This window comes from Athene noctua, chromosome 5, assembly GCF_965140245.1.
Source record: "Athene noctua chromosome 5, bAthNoc1.hap1.1, whole genome shotgun sequence".
NCBI lineage: Eukaryota > Metazoa > Chordata > Aves > Strigiformes > Strigidae > Athene > Athene noctua.
Window position 1 is genome coordinate 54,557,217 of NC_134041.1, and position 20,112 is coordinate 54,577,328.

The 20,112-nt window shown below is 42.4% G+C and overlaps 1 protein-coding gene across 2 annotated transcripts in view; it reads left to right on the top strand.

Annotated features, from left to right (window-relative positions):
* SORCS3 (sortilin related VPS10 domain containing receptor 3) overlaps nt 1-18,313 on the top strand; it is a 309,741-nt gene extending 291,428 nt beyond the window's left edge. For both annotated transcript variants that reach the window (XM_074907682.1, XM_074907683.1), the window contains 7 exons: nt 4,178-4,301; nt 6,957-7,069; nt 8,978-9,109; nt 10,993-11,092; nt 13,209-13,314; nt 17,446-17,606; nt 18,216-18,313. In XM_074907682.1, the coding sequence (XP_074763783.1) occupies nt 4,178-4,301; nt 6,957-7,069; nt 8,978-9,109; nt 10,993-11,092; nt 13,209-13,314; nt 17,446-17,606; nt 18,216-18,280 (801 nt within the window). In that variant the 3' untranslated portion in view covers nt 18,281-18,313. The remainder of the gene's footprint in view (nt 1-4,177; nt 4,302-6,956; nt 7,070-8,977; nt 9,110-10,992; nt 11,093-13,208; nt 13,315-17,445; nt 17,607-18,215) is intronic.
* Nucleotides 18,314-20,112: the final 1,799 nt, after the last annotated feature.

A 20,112-nucleotide genomic window follows, 5' to 3' on the forward strand; every position in this document is an offset into this window, starting at 1 on the left:
TCTGCTGTTATTTACAAAAGCAGTTTAAGTCACTTCATTGTCTACATTATTGAGTTGCAGCTGAAGGTATGCACTGAGGTGAGATCGCAGTAGAAAAAAACAGGGATTTTACATGAAATATGGAACTTGAGATAAAAAAATAGCAGGCACATAAGTATTTTATTTTCTCTTTGACAAAGCTGCTTGTGTTTTAACCTCTTACACTAGCTACCAAAAGTAGCAGGAGAAAAAAAAAATAATACTGTGTCTACTGGGACTTTACACCAAGTTAGGAAGCTTACTGTAAGAACTCACCTATTTTTGTAGAAGCATAATTGAGGCACTGGAAGAGCCTGGGAACAAAAACCACTTATTACAACTCTGCAAGTTGCTGTGCCCTAGCTGAGCTATGGCAACCACCCACATACACACATCTAGTCCATGACAAGTACAACGTAATTCCACATAGTTTATACTGCACTGGAATAGAAGGATGCAAAATCACATTACAGTTCAGATATTTTTGGCTCAGTCCTCACACAGGAACATCTGTTAAACTACATCTGAGACAATTTAGGTACCAGTACCTTGACCATCTACTTAATCCCTCAAGCATACCCAGGTGTCAGAATTTTCCTGCCATTGTTTTTGTCCTTTATATAGAAGTGGGTTGTGAATAGGGTCTTAAAAAAGATTTTTTGAAATAGGAAGTATAGAAAAGGTTGAGCAAAGCAGTGGTGTTTGCTAGATTTCCATGCAGCTGTCATGGTGCTTGCATCTGAGTTGTATACATAATCTGTTACCTGTTTTATCTTCTAGTTTAAATTTCAGACAGAGCAACAGAGTACAAGCAGATATGGATGTGTTTGGGATGGATGCTTTGGACATAGCTGCACACAGAGTAACTCATCCTTATGATACTGGGGGTAATTGTACATGTTGCTGAAATATGTTAAGATGTGGATTAGTAAAGATGGTGCCACTTAACTGTGGCCAAATCAAAGACCCAGAACACCTTTCATTCTTTACAGACCATTATCTCCAGCTACCTTCTGAAATGTACTTCAGCTCTGACAGAAGTACAGCGAGGGATATAGACATAACAGCAGCATCCACCTTTTTTTTTCAGGACAAGAGTCTGCATCATATCAAAATTCCTTCTGGGATGTTTAATGTACACATCAGATCCTTTGTGCCCACTCATGGGCATACTGTGGTGCTCTGAGTACAGGTGGAAGATGGGGACACTGATTTGTGTGTGAATTAAAGGATGAGGTGTGTAATATTGTGCATAGCAACTGGTACTGTTAGGTGATATATTCTAGTTTCATGCTGAGAGATTGCAGCTTCTTTTCCTGTTTAGCCTGTAGGCATCCCAGGCAGAACCAGATGTGTCTTCTGTCACTGTGCAGTCTCACTAAGGTACTCTCTGTGCTGCTGCACAGACGAATGTTGTCTTAGACTCAAATGACCTGGCTGAGACATTTCTGCTGCCTTCTCAATCCTGCTGGAACCATTGTACCGAATTTCTACTGTGCTAATTTTTGCTGTATACCCAAAGGCCAATTTGCTTGGATTAACACAGGTCCAGTTTAATAAATGTGTCCAGCTGTCTAATAGGTTTGAGCAAATGAACCTTAAACTATTTGATTTAATTTAGAGTTAGTTTCCAGATCTTGGTGCTTGAATTAAAATTAAGGAGTTGGCTGAATGTTAAAACTCCATGATGGAGGTGAAATCATCCATGATAATGGAATGTCCAGCATACACACATACAAAAAGGAAAAACTGTAATTTTAAAGGCCAGAATGGTTCATCTTATCTGCATTTGCACAGAATCACAACCTGTAGCCTCCAGGAAAATTGGCATTGCTCAGAGGTCAGTATTGGGACTGGTGCTGTTTAACATCTTTGTTGGCCGCATGGACGGTGGGGTTGCGTGCACCTTCAGCAAGTTTGCTGACAACACTAAGCTGTGTGGTGCAGTCGACACGCTGGAGGGAAGGGATGTGCCAGCCAGAGGGACCTTGAGAGACTTGAGAGGTGGGACTCTGCAAACCTCATGACGCTCAACAAGGCCAACTGTGAGGTACTGTGCATGGATCAAGGCAATCCCATGCACAAATACAGGCTGGGAGATGCATGGATTTAGAGCAGCCCTGTGGAGAAGGATTTGGGGGTATTAGTGGATGGAAAACTGTGAGCCAGCAATGTGTGTTCACAGCCCAGAAAACCAACTGTATCCTGGATTGCATCAAGAGAAGTGTGGTCAGCAGGCCGAGGGAGGGGATTTTCTCCCTCTGCTCTGCTCTTGTGAGACACCACCTGGAGTACTGGGTCCAATTCCGGGACCCCCCACATAAAGACATAGCTTCTTAAGCCAGTCCAGAGGAGGCCACAAAGATGCTCAGGGGGCTGGAGCCACTCCCTTATGAGGACAGGCTGAGAGAGTCGGGGTTGTTCAGCCTGGAGAACAGAAGGCTCCAGGGAGACCTTATAGTGGCTTTCCAGTACCTAAAGGGGCTACAGGAAAGATGGGGAGGGACTCTTTATCAGGGAGTGTAGTGGTAGGACGAGGAGTAATGGCTTTAAACTGGAAGAGGATAGATTTAGATTAAATATAAGGACTAAGTTCTTCCCTGTGAGGGTGGTGAGGCACTGGCACAGGTTGCCCAGAGAGGCTGTGGCTGCCCCCTCCCTGGCAGTGTTCAAGGCCAGGTTGGACGGGGCTTTGGGCAACCTGGGCTAGTGGAAGGTGTCCCTGCCCATGGCAGGGGGGGTGGAACTAGGTGATCGTTAATGTCCTTTCCAATCCAAACCATTCAATAATTGCTAATATCACTCCAGTTTGATATAGGCCCATTCTGCTTGTCCAGGATGTGTGTATATGTTAGCTAGACCTCTAGGGCTAGCACAAGCTGGCACCCTTGCTGACTTGGTCTGTGAGTCCCATGTGATCAAACAGAATTGGGTTTTTTCTACTGCTTTTTCAGCTCATGGATGAGGGGGTTAAAGAAAGGTGGCATTCTGCAGGGAGGGAAATGTGTTTGCCAGTCTGGCCTGTGCCAGTGGAAATTTTGTTTTGGCTATGAAAATGGCATATATGGCCACTGTTGTGAAACGCAGACAAGTTTGCAGTCTGAGATGAAGTGTGAGAACTGGAATGTGAATGTTTAGGGGTTTTCTTCTGGAAACAGACTGGCAGGGTAATAAAGGGACAATAGCAATGGTACAATGGCTTTATCTGTGCTTTTAGACCTGTGTGCTTTTGTAGTGGAGGCTAGTATAACTATTTCCGTTTTAATAGTTTAATCTAAACCAGGAGATTTGTCTATAGACCAGCTTGTCAGATCAATGGCACTGTGAGGGCTAAACCTTTGATTTTCAATATACGAATATCTTTTCTCAAACATGGTGTACTTTTCTCATCTAGATGTGTATCAGTGTGAGAATTTCCTGTGCAAAAAGGAGAGCTGTAGTGCTATCAAGGACATTTTTGTTTGAGAAGGTGCAGATAAAGTCAGCCTTCTCTGCCAAGGCTCTGAGCTGGCTAAATTTTGGCCAGCTTTACTCTGGAAACCATTCAGACAGCATTGTCATGCTTTCAGCTTTGTTATGGTTTGCCAGCTTATGGCTGGAACTAGTTTATAGGCTCAAAGCATGGACAGGGCAATGCTGTGTGCCCTCACTCTCACCTGAGCAGAGTTGTTCTGAGATAGATGGATTTGTGCTCATAAGAGCAAGGACTGGCCCTGAATCTGAAGAATATAGATTGTTTGAAGAAGCATCTGCATCTTTGGTTTATGTTCAGTGCTGGTTTGAGCTGGACCCTGTGTTTTGTACAGCTGATGTAGCAACTGTGCTGAGTGTGGCTGCGTGTGCGTGTACAGCGCTGCATTCTGCAGCGCTGATTCTGCAGTTGCCAACTGCACTCTGCTGAGGTATTCATAGCACAATGGTTGCAGTTCAGTGGAAGAATGTTTCAGGATGCATTTACTGAAGTGAGAGAAAGCTTTGACTATGGGATGGTTGTCACTGGGTGGTGTTTGGGCCACGTTTAGGCCCTAGAAGGACATGCACAATTCCTGTATGAGGGAGGAAGGATATCATGGCCTGGTGGATTAATCAGGTGCATGTTGTGATCCTGAGTTAATCTCACCCAGATGCTGATACTGCCATCTGTGTTTATCTTTTGCAGCCCCTCATCACCTTGGAGAGCAGCATCTCGTACATCTTCACTGTGGAAGGGATGAACACTGTCACTGTGCAAGTTGCTGCAGGCAGCATCCTCATCCAGGACACCAAGGAGATTGCAGTGCATGGTACCCTCAGCCTTTTACAATCAAATCTCAGGGGGCTATCTAGTGGTGAAGAACAGGCAGTTGCTGAAGCAAAATGAGCTCTGGGAACTTCCTAATGCCTGGAGGAACCTCTGAAGACAAACTGGAAACAGTGTAGCTCAGATATGTAATGATCACAAAATACAGAAGTGAATTGGATGGGGCAGCTAGCCAAATTTGTAAGCTCAGCACTGTAGTAAATTGGCTGGTGTCGCCTTTGCCTATTGGTCTGCCTGTGCACCCTGACTGGGAACTCCCAAAAGAAAAAACACTTAGAGCTGTAGCCAAGCTGCCTTCCCCCTGCTTCCTAGCTGCAGAAAGAAGTAGTTACAGTGCATCATTAAGGTGGCCTGAATATAGCCGGTGTTTTTCTTTATACAGTGACTGTATAAGTGACAGGGGTCTGGAAAATGGGGCAGTAATGACCTGTTGTTGCTATCTCTGCCATCTTCCATGATACAGCTGGAGGTCTGAGCACCTCCACTGGACTTCTCTGTGGGTAATATTTGGCACGTTCTTGCCATATCTGCATGTCATGGGCCCCAAAAAGCACCCTTTGGCAGACCACAGAGTTTATCCTGTTTGGGGCTTGATAAAGGCTGATTGGAAGGGTGCTCTCAGCAGTTTTGGTCAGGACTTTGAAATTTCTCCAGAGAATAATTTCCACCCTGGGCTAGTCTGCATTTTCCTTATCCAGTTATTGGCATCCAGCATTTAAGGGCAAGCTTTTCTTTGGATAGCAAGTTTTATTGAGGGACCTGGGCTTCAAATAACTTAGGTTGCACTGTGTAGTTGAACTATGTGTGTCTTGTTTCAGTTATTAAATATAAATAAATGTCCTGCTGGTAACTAGAAGGCTGTATGCTCAGATTTAACAACCAGCTAAATAGATATTTATTGATTGCTGGCTGTGAAATGCTATGGGTTTTAATAATTTGTTAATGTGATTTAGTGATATCCAAGCTTGCTATTAGCAAATGTAAGTAACCCTTTACTTGATAATTTTGAGCATTTCAAAATGCAGTGTCTACTTCTGGGAAACTTGTATCTTTCCACTAGTTTCTGGAAGAAACCTGAAGCGAGCATATCTGAGAGGGGTCTCTGCAGGTGATCTCAATCTTTGGTCCCACTAGGTCCCACACAGTGCTCCTCTTTGTTTCTAAACATATTGTAAGAAAATGTGACATTCTGTTTAAAAGATCCAAAGCTTTGGACTTTATCACAAAGAGAAACTGATCTGGTGAAATGTCCAAATAGTCCTATGCAGTGCAGCGCTGCAGACTGACCTTCCTGATCTATGGAAGGAGTCCTTCCACACCCCAGTCTGGTGATCAGTTCAAGTCTGAGTACACAAATGAATCACACCTTTGGGAAACATGTGCTCTGCTAAATTTGTATCTCAGTCTGTGTCCTGGGTTAAGTTATTATGGCTCTAGACAGGAAGACATGGCTTTCTGGTGTTAGCAGTGGAGGAGATTTATTCAGAGTTTTCTCAAATTGTGATTAACAGACCAGAATTTACTCAAAAAATAAATTGGTACTGAGGATTCAAAAGTCAAAGGCTTTAAATATCAGTCTTTTAAGCCTTCAGAACTTGAGTTTCCCTGCTCTCTTTCATGCTTGTTTTTTTAAAAATATACTGCACCATCTAGAAAGAAAGAACAGATCTTGCAAAAGATGCAACATAAATGCTGTGCTAGCACATCCCTGCTATTCCGTAGATTTCCTCATTTATACTCTTGCTGTTTTTTCTTGATCTAAAAATGGTACCTTCTTTCAAATGATTAATGGTACTTATTTGAAGTGTCTGGACATCAGGTGCTTTAAAGCGAGACACAACACATCTCCAAAACCAGAAAAGTATGTCTTCTACCCCGAGAACTTGTATCTCAGTGTGATTCCTATCTTGGATCCGTGCCTCCTGCTGACCCAAACCATTGTGCACAGTTGTCATAAGGATTCCAGGCTTGATATCTGGTGATACCAGGGGAGAGAGTTGGAATTGGAGAAAAATTAAAATTTTTCCGTATTTGAAGTCTAGGAAGTTTTTCTTCCTCCCTGCAATCAGTCAGTTAGGAAGTAATTTCGGTTTTATGGATAGCCATTGCTTGATTAGCCAGTCATTAGCACCATTGGGTTCTGAGTTGTTGGGGTATTAACCACTCCCAGCTTCCCTCCAGGACAGCAAACAGGTTATCCTTGCTTTTGAAAACATTACTTACAGTAAGTGTTGGCTCTGCAGAGCACAATACATGCAGTTGCACAGACCTTCCAAATATCAGCCAGATGCTGCCTTGTTTACTGGTCAACTTTTAAGCAGAATCTGATGAAGTTGAGTGGCAAAATTACAAAGCCTAGAGGCATCCTCTCACCTTTCTCATTCTTGTTTCCATTTCTTCTGGGAAAAGTCACAAGTTGGCATTAGGGCAAAATGTCCTTTATAAGAACCATTAGAAGAATTATTTTCTTGGAAGCTTTCTGTCCTGCTTAGTGTTATCCAGCCCTTTTTTTTTCTTTCCTCTTTCTCTTGCTTTAAGATAACTTAATTATGGTGTTCCTGTTGACTTCTGCACCCTTGGTGGTGCCCTGAACATTGCCCATTTAATCTTCTCATGAATACTGTTTTTTCTATTCTAGAGTATTTCCAATCTCAGCTCCTGTCATTTTCTCCCAATTTGGACTACCATAACCCTGACATCCCTGAATGGAGACAAGACATTGGCAAAGTCATCAAGAGAGCTCTAGCACAGGTGAGCATCTGTTTCCTCATCTGTACTAACATTGACTAGGCTGTGAAAATATGCACTTCTTCAACATGCCATCTTAAAAGAATGGGAAAGAACAGCAGTAATGAAGCTATCATTTTAAATCGATAAAAAGCTTCTTAATATGCTGAATCTTTTTTCAGAGGCAAACTATATTGGGAATTTTGTGGAAATAGTATAATTACTTTTATTAATGTTTCTATGGTGCTTTTTAGCTTTTAATATCCCCGAAGACTTTACAGATTATAGATTGTAATAGTATCTTTATTATTCTTATTTTGCCAAATTGATATTACAGTATCTGTTGTTTTCTACTCCAAATATTTGGAGAGTGTTACTGCGTGTTGTTAAACAGGTGATCCACTTCATCCCAGAAGACAGACAGTGTAGTATGTTGGATGCATGAGGAAGATATTCTTACCTCTTCCTGATACTCAGTCAGGAGTTCCACATGCAGCTAAGTGTAGCAACTGATGAATGTTATAAAGCTGTACTCCCTTTCCAACTGGGGCAAAAAATAAGGATTCAGAGGGAAAATAAATTTACCTTTAAAAAACAGGACAAAGAGAGACTTCTGTGGGTGGAAGATACTGAATCTTCCTTTGGGATTAATTAGAATATGTAAACTAGCACTCATTCTTGCAGGAAAGGGGACAGAATAATTTATGATATCAAATAACCAGAGACTTTGGTTTTGTGTGAAATCAGGAAATACATTTAGGCAAGCTTTTGTGTTTTTTACAGTCTGCCAAAAACGTATCTTGCTTTTTTTTCTTCAGCTGCAGCTGTTCTTAGAAATGGAGGCTGATTATTTTTACCAAGAAAGTGCATTTCTACTCAGCTTTTCTCATCTGCAGCCCACTCAAAAGTCACAGTTTATAAGAGTTTCCTTGATTGTTTTCCCATCCTGAGAAAACACTAAGTTCATTTGTTTAAACTGTTGTTCCCTTTTACTGTATTCAGAGTCAAGCTTGGAAAAAAAAATAAATTAATTAGCTGGTAACAATGAATGGTGACAGAAAACAGTTGAAAACATGTGGAAGTGCTTTTTTGTATATCCTTTTGTGACTGTTTGGTTGCAGCCTGTGGTCTATCCTCATAGGTTGGATCCCCGGGAATGGACTGCCCCATTGATACATTTCAGTTCAGGAATGAGGTCAAGAAGCTTGAGGTGGAGTAGAACAAGAGAGCTAATGGTGTTAGCCTCATACAGCAGAGAGTCTGAGGGAGGATAGGTTTCCTGCCCTACTGAGGATGCATAGCATGGATTTGGGGAGAGAGGGAAGTAGCCTCAGTGAGCAGGTCATGATGAAGACATGAGTCGGATGTGCAGCTGACTCTCGGTTCAGCAAACTGAGCAGCTCCTAGGACAGCCCTCCCAGTCAGCCCCAGTACTAATAAGTCTCTCACTGGAGGCAAGTTATTCATCTATGACAAATGTGGATCCTCATAACCTGGTGTTAGAAAATGATTGCAGGCAATTTTCTTCATATATCCGTGTTAGTTGCACACTTACCAGTGGTTGCTCTAAGCCAGTTGCACACTCACCAGTGGTTGCTTTCTGGATCTGACTTTGGGTCATTCTTTTATAGCAAGGAAGGGCTATATGGAAAATTCAGATCTAGAGACATGGTAAGTTTGGACTTTGGGTTGGGATCTTTGGGTCCAGGAGTGTTGTCAAAGCCTGCATTTACTTGCAGAAATTAAATAGAGTGAATCATTATCAGAACCTCTACTTCTGACCCACCAGATGGGCGGAACAGCTCATTAGGAGCACAAGACCTACAGTGGAACTGGCAAATAACAATTTGATGGGAGCACAGTTTCCCATAGTGAATGGAAGGATCAGTAACAGAATAGCAGCTAGAGACCTCCTTTTTACTTTTCTTTCAGGTGACTGGTATCCCTGATGAACAGATCTTGGTAGCTGTATTTCCTGGGCTGCCTACTTCTGCTGAACTCTTCATACTGCCCCATAAAAACACAACAGAGAGGAGGAAAAGCAGTGAGGATGATCTGGAGCAAGTAAGGAAAGAAGGATTCATGGAACATTCATTCCTGTCATACCATTTGCAGATGGGTCCCTTAACTTGTACAGCACTGGAAATGACTTACAATGAGTGTGATGGAATTGGATGCATCTGGGACTGTGGCAGTATAGTTTATGGCATTAAAGAAAATTATTTTCGGAGGAAAAACATGCTTTTCTAATACCTCACTGAGATATGTCATAGTCTACCAGGAGTGATTCTTCCTAGATCAGTGGTGTGTCCTTATTACAGTAGTTATGGCCAAAGGAACCTTGAATATGTACTTCCTCTAGTCCCTGGAGGAATGCTAATAGACAGAGGCCAAAGCAGCAAGATAATATAGTGAGGTTTAGTAAAAATAAATCAGGCTCTTCAGCTCATATATCACTGGAACAAGACCTTTTTTTCTGCAGCAGCGAATGGCGTGTGCAAACTATATTTGGAAGTTACAATATCCATCCATTTAGATAAATAGGTAATTACAGTGATGAATAGCAACAGTGATATACAGGCAAGGGAAGAGCTATGAACAACAGCACTAGTCTGCTGAAGCTTTCATGCTAGAATTACCAAATGATTAAATCAGCTCTGTAAAGGCAAAGGAGTGAAGTACTGCTGGAAACGCTCCTTAGGCCCAGCTAATGTTCTTGTATGCAGCATTTTTACTTCATGCAAGCTATGTGTGAGCCCATGTGCAAGTAACTCTTGGAGGAGTAACTCTTCTGTGATCAAACATTAAATAAATCAGAGGACTGCAGGATTCTGTGGAAGCTCTTGTCACCCACTGAGCAGTCAGTCCCCTCAGAGTAGTATATTTGTCCTAGGAAGCTAGCCGAGCTCACCTCTTAAATTTATGGTGGCAGGTGTGCAGAAGAGAGGCATTGTGGTGGGAAGGTTTGAAGGCCTTTTGGAGGGATCCTCTTGAAGTCATTTCCATCCTGTTCAGTAGGATCTACTTGTACTAGAATTCCGTCCGAACAAGCTGTTGTGTCAATATTTCATATATCAGCAGACATCTCAGATTAGGTTTCTGACTAGTTGACCGTGAGGCTTGAAGCGCTAGTGCTCTAATTTTGACTGTCTGCTGAGTTGTACTTTGGTTGGGTTCTTCTTGAGGAGCTGTGTCCTGGAGAGCAGGCCATCAGAACTATTCAGTAGCTGTGCCCTGACCATCAGAACTGCTCTGGGAAGACTAGGCATTAACAAAGTCAGGCTCTACTGTGACATGCCAAATATGTGCTCTGAGACTACCGAATAACACATCATAGTTGCTGAGCTATGAGTAAACTCCAGTCCAAGGCCCCTCTTCTAAACAAAGGAGAAACATAGCAAGTTTGCTGTTAATCTTCAAAACTGGATTGTCTCATCTCCAACAGCCTATTTAAATGGGAGCTACATGACTAGGGTTGTCCTGAATTGATGGGAGCAAAGAAGTATTACTAGGCTGGATTACCTCACTTAGTTCAATCATCCATCAATGAAAGGCCAATATGTTAGTGATTTCCAAGTGCGTTAGATCAAACTGGCAGGATATTGTGGAGGGTGAAAAGATCCTTAATTCTTTTCCGTCTTTCCCTACCAACCAAAAAACTAAAGATAAATTTGCTAACTTTCTTGGTTTGCTTCCCAGAAGAGGTATAATAACATACTCCATGAGTCTCAGAAGTCCTGTAGGGAGTCTTACATGCAGTAGCACTCAATTCCATCTAAAGCACATGTACATGTTTCTCTCCACTTCCTCAGTCTCTCTCTTCCCTCTCCTTCTGAAGACAGTAAGAGATAGTAGTCACTATTCACAGGCTACATGCATTCCTGAATGTTCTTCAGAGCTTGCTGTCTTCTATATTTTAACTATCGTATCTCTTATTGCTTCATCAGGTGGTAGAAGTTCTTTTCAATGCTCTCAACCAGAACCTGGTCCAGTTTGAGCTGAAGCCTGGTGTTGAAGTCATTGTGTATGTTACTCAGTTAACATTAGGTGAGTGTGGAGTCAAATACATAGCTGTGGTTCTATTCAGACAACTCCGGGAAAACCAGTCTACGTCAGAGAACTCAGTTTGGTATGTGCTACTGGGATATATAGGACTGGTCATATTGAGACACTGGCTGTGGTAGAAGAAGGAAGTGTCAAAAACAGCAGGGGCATCTTCATGCACCAGTTTGTACAAGTATTAAAAGTACCTTTTAAGAGTTCCCTATGGCTTAACTAACTAGTGCATTGATGTTTTTTAGGTGTTTGAGAAAATCGGGTGAATGGTGTTTTCTTAAGCTCTCATTTGACACCTGTGGAATTCAGTGGGAGTATTACTAACTCTCATGGATATTGCACCAAATCCTTATTGCAAAGGGCTTGTTAATGTAATGACTAACCAAGAAGCTTTATAGGGGCAAAGTACTCATGAAAAGAAGATCTAGGCCTCTTACAGGGAATACATGCCTGAATATTGACTTCTACAAATTAGAACTTATTTAAATTTCAATACTGCTTCTCTCCATTTTCACAGAGTCATGAATAGTCACTTTAAGCTTCATCACCCCCTTTGCTTTAAACCACCCTAGTGTGAAGCTCTCAACTGCTGCTGAGAATTTCGGCTAGCCTAGTGTGAAGCTCTCAGCTATTGCTGAGACCATGATGACTACAGAGGGGATGATGGATTTATTTTTTTGCCCTTGCTTTTTATGACTGCCCTTGCAATTATCTGAAATGTAGGATCTGTGCATGGGATAATGTTGATAGCCCCTCTGAAAGATTGGGATTCATGTCCCACGATAATACACTTCAGCTTCTTTTTACATGAGACTTTCAGAGAGACGAGAGCTGGGCTAAACAAAGGCTCATGACCTAGTTTATAGCTAATGCCTCTCTGCCTTCACTTTCTGCCTGTTGTTTGGGGATGACAGTCAGATGTTAATAGAAGCATGCTGGAATGAATTAATTTGAAAAACTTGGAATGAGATCCAAATATTTGCGGTCTCCAGGTTCAGAATCTGGGTTTGGTCTAGCAAGATACTGCCAAGTGTAGATTTAGCTCACAGTACTCAACTATTCTTGCACCCTCTCAAGTGGGGGTGCTGCATTTGTTTCATGACCATTCCCGTAGTATTTTGACTCAGGTGAAAGGACAGTCAGTTCTTTTTCACAAAAGTGTCTGTGGAAGTAGTAGAAACAGAATAATGTCAGGATCAGACTCTTTCTTAGGTGTGAAAATTTGGCAGTGGAACCAGAAGTGACTATTTGCATAGACTTTGGGTGACAGAAAAAGAATAGAGAACAGTAAAGAACCAAACCCAAATATTTATGCAGTGAGAAACACTCAGCTGCTACTTACAATCATTTGCACATCATTAGAGACTTCTCATCAGACTCTCCTTCTCAGCACAGTGCTCAGGCCATTAAGATGGTCTGCTCCAGTGAGCTCTGGGAATAGCTGCATAAACAACATATAGTAAGACACTTTATTTAGCCCACCCAAAATGTCAAGGATAGATGGATCAGATCTCCAAAATGTTATAATGTAGCACGTGCTTGGATCCAGGATTATTGCTTTGGACTCCTCCACATTTTGAAAACTGACTCAATTAAAAAGTCTGTTAGGTCTAATACAAGGATGAATCCCTGAGGCTTCTCACAAAGACCTGATCCCTGTCACATGTGAGACATACATATATCCTTGAAAGATGGGAGTCGTGAGTCGTGCTGTTCATGTATGCTCTGAGGTTGCTTCTCCAAAGGGGAATGGACATGCATCAAACCAAACTTCATAAATTTCATTTCCACTCCAGTCCCTGAAAAAAAGCCTGAAAAGAATAGCCCAGAGTGTTAACACGGGAGTCATCAGCCGTTCAGCTAAGCATGGCTTGCTGTGCCTTTTCACTAGGAGAAGTTAGACTGCACTGTCTTGAAAAAGAAGCTTGGCTTTCAAAGGACAAGAGAATCAATTCGTTTCCTACTAAGTGGTCTTGCCAAAACCAGCATGTACCACACAGTGGGGATAAAGCAGATGTGGCATAAGACAGAGTTGAGCTCAACCCATTGGTAGTTGTGTTCCCTAGTAATATCTTGCAAATGTAATGCTCTGCCTTTCCTCCCACAGCACCTCTTGTTGATTCGAGCACGGGTCATAGCAGTTCAGCGATGCTGATGTTGTTGTCTGTGGTGTTTGTAGGCTTGGCTGTTTTTTTAATCTACAAATTCAAGAGGTAAGTTGATAAACTTTGGGGGATGGGAGGAGGAGACACTGAGTGGTTTACAGGAAATGTAGGCAGAGCAGTGCCTGGATTGCAGGTATAGAGCGAGTTACGCTGACCTAAGGCTTGCACCAGTATAGTTCCCTGTATCTCATATAAAGAGAAAAGACCGTCTACTGCCCTTCCACCACAAACTCAGTGCTCTGAAAGCTCACCAAGAGTTCAGAAATCAAGCTGTGACATGCTTCAGCAGATGTTTGAACTACAAATCAGAAATGGGAACCCTGCATGCTCACTGAGTACTGAGCTACACAGTGCAGGCTTAGTCAAAAAATCACACGATGGATGTCATCCTACAGTCTGCATCCACCTGGCCAACTGCCTTAGTGCAGCAGCAGTATCTCATTTGTATCTTGCAAAGTGAATAGTTTAGTCTTACAGAGGAACAGGTGTGATTATGTTAAAGGTGGGAGACTCAAAGCCAGAAATTTTGTGTTAAGCATCAAAATGCCTTTGGGAATCTGTGCTGAGATTTTCTTTGCCAGATGTTAATATAAACCTTTTGCTAGCAGGCAACAGGCAGGACCTGTGCTGGCCCATGGCAGTTTGCTGCAAGCTGTGAAACAAAATATGGGATAAGAGTGGCCTATTTTCTGAAGGGCTGTCTTATGAGAATATATTTTAGGCAGATGGAACTGCTTAGGAGGAACTTTGCATTCAGTACAATACTTACTGTGTCAAATGGTCTATGTGCCCAGATCCTGTCCAGTGGTAAAATATTGTATTGGAAGCATAAACTAAGTCTGACTTAAAAAAAAATAAACATTTCTGAACATGAGTAGTTCCTCCAAATTGGGAAGCTAGAGCTTTCCTGTCCAGATTCCAGTTATGTGTTTCTCTCTTGAGCTTTTCTGCTGCCCACAATAAGACTGGTACTCCTTAATGATGTTGATGGTATACAACCAATATTAAACACGGGATTATAACGGGCATGTATCCTAGTGTCCAAGTTTAAAGCTCCCCTCATTTCTAACCTCTCGCATTAACCATTGTCAAAATCACTGGGTGCAACTGTTTCTAGTGCTTGTTACTAAGCTCCCACTGACTTCAGTGGTCCACAACAATTTCCAGAGCACCCGTGTGTGAACCTGCCCAGGTCCAGATTTTCAGGTCTTTGGTGTGACTTGCTTGTTGCAGTCCGAAGTCTTTTCTCTGCTTCTGTGAGGCGGAATACAGCTTCCCAGGTGCATGGGGAATGGGACACGGGACTTGTTTAAGGCATTGATTTGATAATGTGCTGGGGAAACAGCTGATGATTTCTCTGACTCCCAGATGTAGGATGAGGAAGGCAAAGAAGTCTCTCTGGGAGATGTGTCAGGATGTAGGTACAACCCTTTGTAGGATGTGCTTTCCTTTCTGTCTTGGTGAGATGTTTTCTTAGATTTGGCCTAATATCTTTGACTCTGTGGTCAGCAATCTATTTCTAGGAAGAAGGATCTGTATTTTTTGGCTGCTAGAGAGCAATGAGGAGTTTGGTAATCCACTCTGGCAGTCTCCAGGTCATGTTATGCAGCTACAGGTTATAAACTGACTCCTGCCTACTTAAGCATCCTGAGCATTGAGCATAGTAGCCATCAGCCTTGTGCTGTGCTTCAGGGCTGGGAAGACCCTGCCTTGTTAAAATCTGTTTGAAAATTTAATGTGTTACAAATTGGGAGTGAGGGCAAAGGTGGTTAAACATCGGGTTTGCTTTGCTTTGCAAAGCTCATCGACTTAGTGTCCCTTCTTATCTGCTCTGTCCCAAAGAGCACAAAACCAGGTCACACTGACAAAGTTTAGGATTAAGTCAGATGCCCAGAGTGTCCTCAGCTTGATTTTTCAGAACAGAAAGCAACTTTTCAGCTCTGTCTAAAACCTCTGGCTCAATGGATCAGAAGTGAGAGCGTGCAACAATTCTTACTGGAAAAAGGAGGTGATAACACAAGCTTTCCTCTAGCTCTCAGTGATGCAGAGGTCCATTAGCCGTATGTTCTTTTCTGATTAATGGTGATCCCAGCCTGAATAGAGAACTGCTGCTTACAGGAAAAGGTTGTGGGGAGAGCATGGGTCTGCATGAATTTTTAATTCTACAACTTCATAGAATCGGTGCTTTGCTGGTTTGCACACAGACTCCTTATTATGAGTCTGTCAAGTTGTAGACTCAGTAGGCATGTTAAACACTGCTGCCAGAGAGATGCTTGTTGGGGAGGTCTGGGTGGAAAAGAAAAGAAGGAGGAAAAGTAGGGAAATATTCTGTAAAAAGATTGTTTCTTTGCTGGAAGATTGAGCGTATAGAATGTCAATACTGGGTGTGTGGGTGGCGAGTATTAGTGGGGCAATGGGGCAGTTGGTGTGTATGTGTCCTGGGATAGGAGTGCAGGAGTGTGTGAGTGTGCATGTGTGCTCAGAGATATGTGGTGGGATGTTGTAGCCAGCTGTGTCTGTGCTGAAAGGCACAGCAGGATGGGTTATGTGTGTGTGGATTCACACATGTACAGCCATCTCAGTTTCTTTTTTCCCTAACTCTCTGAAGTACCTGGAAGCTCTCTGCCTCACAAGTCTAAAGAGCTTTTCTCACCTTTCCTCTCAAAGCTCAGAAGACTATCACTTCGCTACCATTGCATTGTTTGGAAGGAAAACTAAGTCTTCCAATATCTCCAGCTTGTTCTCATGTCCACATCTCTATACACCTCCATATGTATTCTGAGCACTTAAATCCTATGGGAATGCATTTGCCCTCTCTCACCCAATGTGTGCATTCCCTGTGTGGTGCTTATGTCTTCTAGTGATCTGTAAGGCATATCCGAAGGTTACAAAGAGAAGATAGGAGAAAGGGAGAGAACAGAAGGCTGCCAAACATCCCAAATATGTCCTGACTTGCTGCTGGTTAAGAACAAAATGCCAAATCACACCAATAGCACAAGTTTTTGAGGCCAGAAATTCACTGGACTAAAATCAGCCTAGATCTATTGAATTCATGAGAGTTGAGGCAATTTTCACTGCTTTTAATTTCTGACATATCCAACAGCGGACAGGTTGGCATAAGGAGATGGCATTTTATATAGCCTCTTTTGAACACATCTTTCCCTCTCCTGTGTGCTTTAAAGAATTGAAAATATAATCTGAATTTTCCTTATTTTAGCAGTGTGGACTGTATGGCACAGAGTCCTTTTAAGGACATTGGAAAAAGCAATCACCTTCCAACAGCCAACTACACGCAGATAATCCTAACAATCCCCATGATGCTTAACACATTACTTTTCAGTTCTCTCATTTTAAACTTGCATTCCTCCAGGGATCACTATCTAACTATCTGTCTAGGCCTATCTATCTGACTTTCAAGGATATTGTTCTATCAGTCCACGTTAACTTCTCTTGAAAGAAGGAAGAAGAAATAATCCTTTCGCTTCCTGAGCAGCAAGGGAAAATAAGTCCCTGCAAACTTGCATGATCCATAGCATGGCAGACTGTTTATGCAATGAAATGGTAACATACAGACTTTGGATGGGAGTTATGAGGCCCAAGTCCTTTCTGAACTCTGAGGCAGGACCAATTCTTTATATCTCTTTCTGATGTGCCAATTCCTACCGAGTCAGTGTGGGCCTGTCAATAGCAACAAGCCTAGCAATTTTTTTTCTTAGTTGATAGTAGTACGCAAATTGATTTCTTAGTTTTAGTTTCCAATGCACCACTGATCATGTAATAAATACCGAGGGAGTTGGCAGCTGCAGCTGGTTGTAGTTAGGTGATTGCTGCTCTCTGAACTGGGTGCAGTGTCGACTGTGTGCATGACGACTTATTTAAAAGGGCAGGACCAGAACATTTACATTTACAGCTGGAGGAGCCTTTGAGCACAGGATAGAAAGGTGGTGGCCTGAGATTTGGCATAGCTTTAGGCTGGTGTTAGAATTAGTGGATGCTAATGGCACTTTCAGAGCTGAACATCGCTGTGGTGCTTTCACCATTCTAAGAGCTGAATATTTGCATCAGTGCCAGTGCTGCATTTCTGGGATTGGTCTCAGTTTAGTTAGTCTGATTAATCAATGACCTGCCAAGGATCCCTGTGTTACAAAACATAACCTCTCATTTTCCTTTCCTGCACAGGAAAATCCCTTGGATTAACATCTATGCCCAAGTTCAGCATGACAAGGAGCAGGAAATGATTGGCTCTGTCAGCCAAAGTGAAAATGCCCCCAAAATCACTCTGAGTGAGTTCACAGACCCTGAGGAACTGATGGACAAAGAGCTGGACACACGAGTGATGGGTGAGAGACAACCCTCAGCTGGGGCTTGTTTCGCAGTCTGAGTGAGAATGTTGGTCATTGGGGTATTAGAAGAGGCAGAAACAGTGATCCCAGGTACAAGCAGAGCCTGAGGCAGTGAGGTGGGGAACAAATCTCTTTGCAAGGTGGTAACAGGGAGTTTTTCTTACAGTGTTTCAGCTTTTCTCACAGTGTTAAATGACCAGGGTAGGAACCTGGAAACAACAGGTATACAGTAGTTAGTAATGGCTGTGGCTCGGGGCTCAGACCTGTGCCTGCTCATGACCCTGTCTCTCCTGTGGAGGGGTCCCAAATTCCCTGAACCCTCAGAAGTATCATCTGGGCCAAGCTTAAACTGTTGGTGTGCTATCATTAGAAGTGAGTACGTCCCCAGTAGCTTAATGAGTTTACTGCTGGTCAACGGAGCTGTAGTAACAGGTTTTCTGCATGTTCCGTGCTGATTGCAAATACAAAAAAAAAGATGTGTTACTTTTAAGTACCTTTTCTGTCTTTGCACTTACACAAGCACATCCTAAGAAGGAGTGAGAAGCAATGTAGACCAAACTGTTGAAGCCACTGTGCTGACCCTCTTCTCCATTTTCTTCTCCGCAGGAAGCATCTCAACAATTGCCAACAGTGAAAGCACAAAGGAAATTCCCAACTGCACTAGTGTTTAATACTGAGAATACACTTGGTCTACAACATTTCTGACTTTTTATTTGTAATTATTATTGTTATTATTATTATTATTATGAAAAAAGAAAGAGTTATATGTCATTATTATCATTTGGGAGGGGATGGGGTGGGCTCTTTCTGTTTACCAGGGCTGCATTCATAAATAACAGGTGTTCTTCGTATTTAGGAAATACTCATCAGATTAGAGAGAAAAAAACAAAGAATGAGTCAAGTGTGCAACTGGATTTGAATGCCAGCCTCCTGTTAAATACAGAATGGGAATTAAATATTCAAATCCAACAGGTAGGTATAGTACCTTAGGCAACATGTTGAAGGTAAATTGTCCCTTTTCAGCCCTTTTCAAAGTAAGTCATGAATCTACTACTTCATCCTGCCAGAAGGCTCAGGCTAGGTTGTTGGACAAGGCTCTGCAACGTACCATCAGCCCTCGCTTTCCAGCAACATGCATGTCTCAGCTTTTTGCAGGATCTTGCCTCTTTTAATTGCTTTTAATTTCAGTCACCCTCCGGCACTGTTGACTGCTGAGAAAGAGGGAAAAAAAAAAAAGTCAGAGCAAACACACCCATCAGTGTTCCTTGGACTGTAGCTTGGCTGGAGGGGACAGCACCACAAGCAGTGAAGGAGCATGCCTGAGTTTATGAATGCAGCCCAAACCCCGTGCATGTGAATAGCGAGGATGCCGAAGGCCTACTGTAGATAATTACAATGTACATAGCTTTTTATTTCTTGGGAAATAATTTAATGTTTAGTAAAAGAAGATACGTTTAAAAGAAAACCTGAACCACATACACACATGCACGCACGTGCGCGCACTCACACATGTGCGCATGCTCGCACACGCCAGCCAACCAGGGACCGTGGTGAGCACTTGAATCACACTGTGGTTCCGAGTGTGTTCCAGTTGTCTGTCATATTTCAATCTGACACTGCTGTCTATAAGCAGCACGGTTTATTTCTCTGTGTATAACTGCAAGATTTTTTTTTGTTTTGTTTTTAATATATAGTATCATTTCCTATGATGGAGCAGACTCAAAGTCTGTCATTAATGTTTTAATGATGTTCATCATCTATTCACCTCTGTCACTGTTGTCCACATCTGAGAAGGATCTTGATAACATCCATTAGGGAAGATGAGGAAAACAAATGTGAAATTATCACCATCTCAGTCTGGGCAAGTATCAGTGTGCTTGCAGTACCCACTACAACCTCAGCTCAACAGTGGGCCAAGTTGCATGTAGTTTTATTCCCAGTAAGAAGTCATGCTTTTGGCAGTTAAACTGGTGAAGCAAAGTGCTGTTCAGGATGTGTAAGAGTAGTAAATTTTGGCTGAATGTGATGCATGCGATTAGGGACTGCTCTTTGGAGAAGGGGATGCAGAGTCAGACCCTGCATCACTGAGCTAGGAAAGGTCAGTCTTATGGGTGCTGCGGAATGGCTGCTTCCAGTTTTTGATGGAAGTGCCATCAGAGTAATTTCTGCATGATGGGTTGGTGTGTTCTGATTAGAACGGGGAGGTTAATGAAGAAAAGCTAGTGAAAAACCTCTTCAGGAATCTTCTAGCATGCTGAGTTGAGGATAGCCCTTAGGAATGGTAGAATTTTGGATCAGGAGTTTGTCTTAATGGTGAGTTACTTTTATCCTCTTTTTTTTTTTGAGTTGATGATGTTAAAACCAGACCTTATTCTGCTGAGTATTGAGTTATAAAACCCAGCAGGAGTGGAAGGAAGATTGGAGGCCCTTTGGGAAGATGTTCTAGTGCTTGTATGGTGACAGGAGGCAGAGGTGAGGCCCAGTGACAATATTTGTTACCATT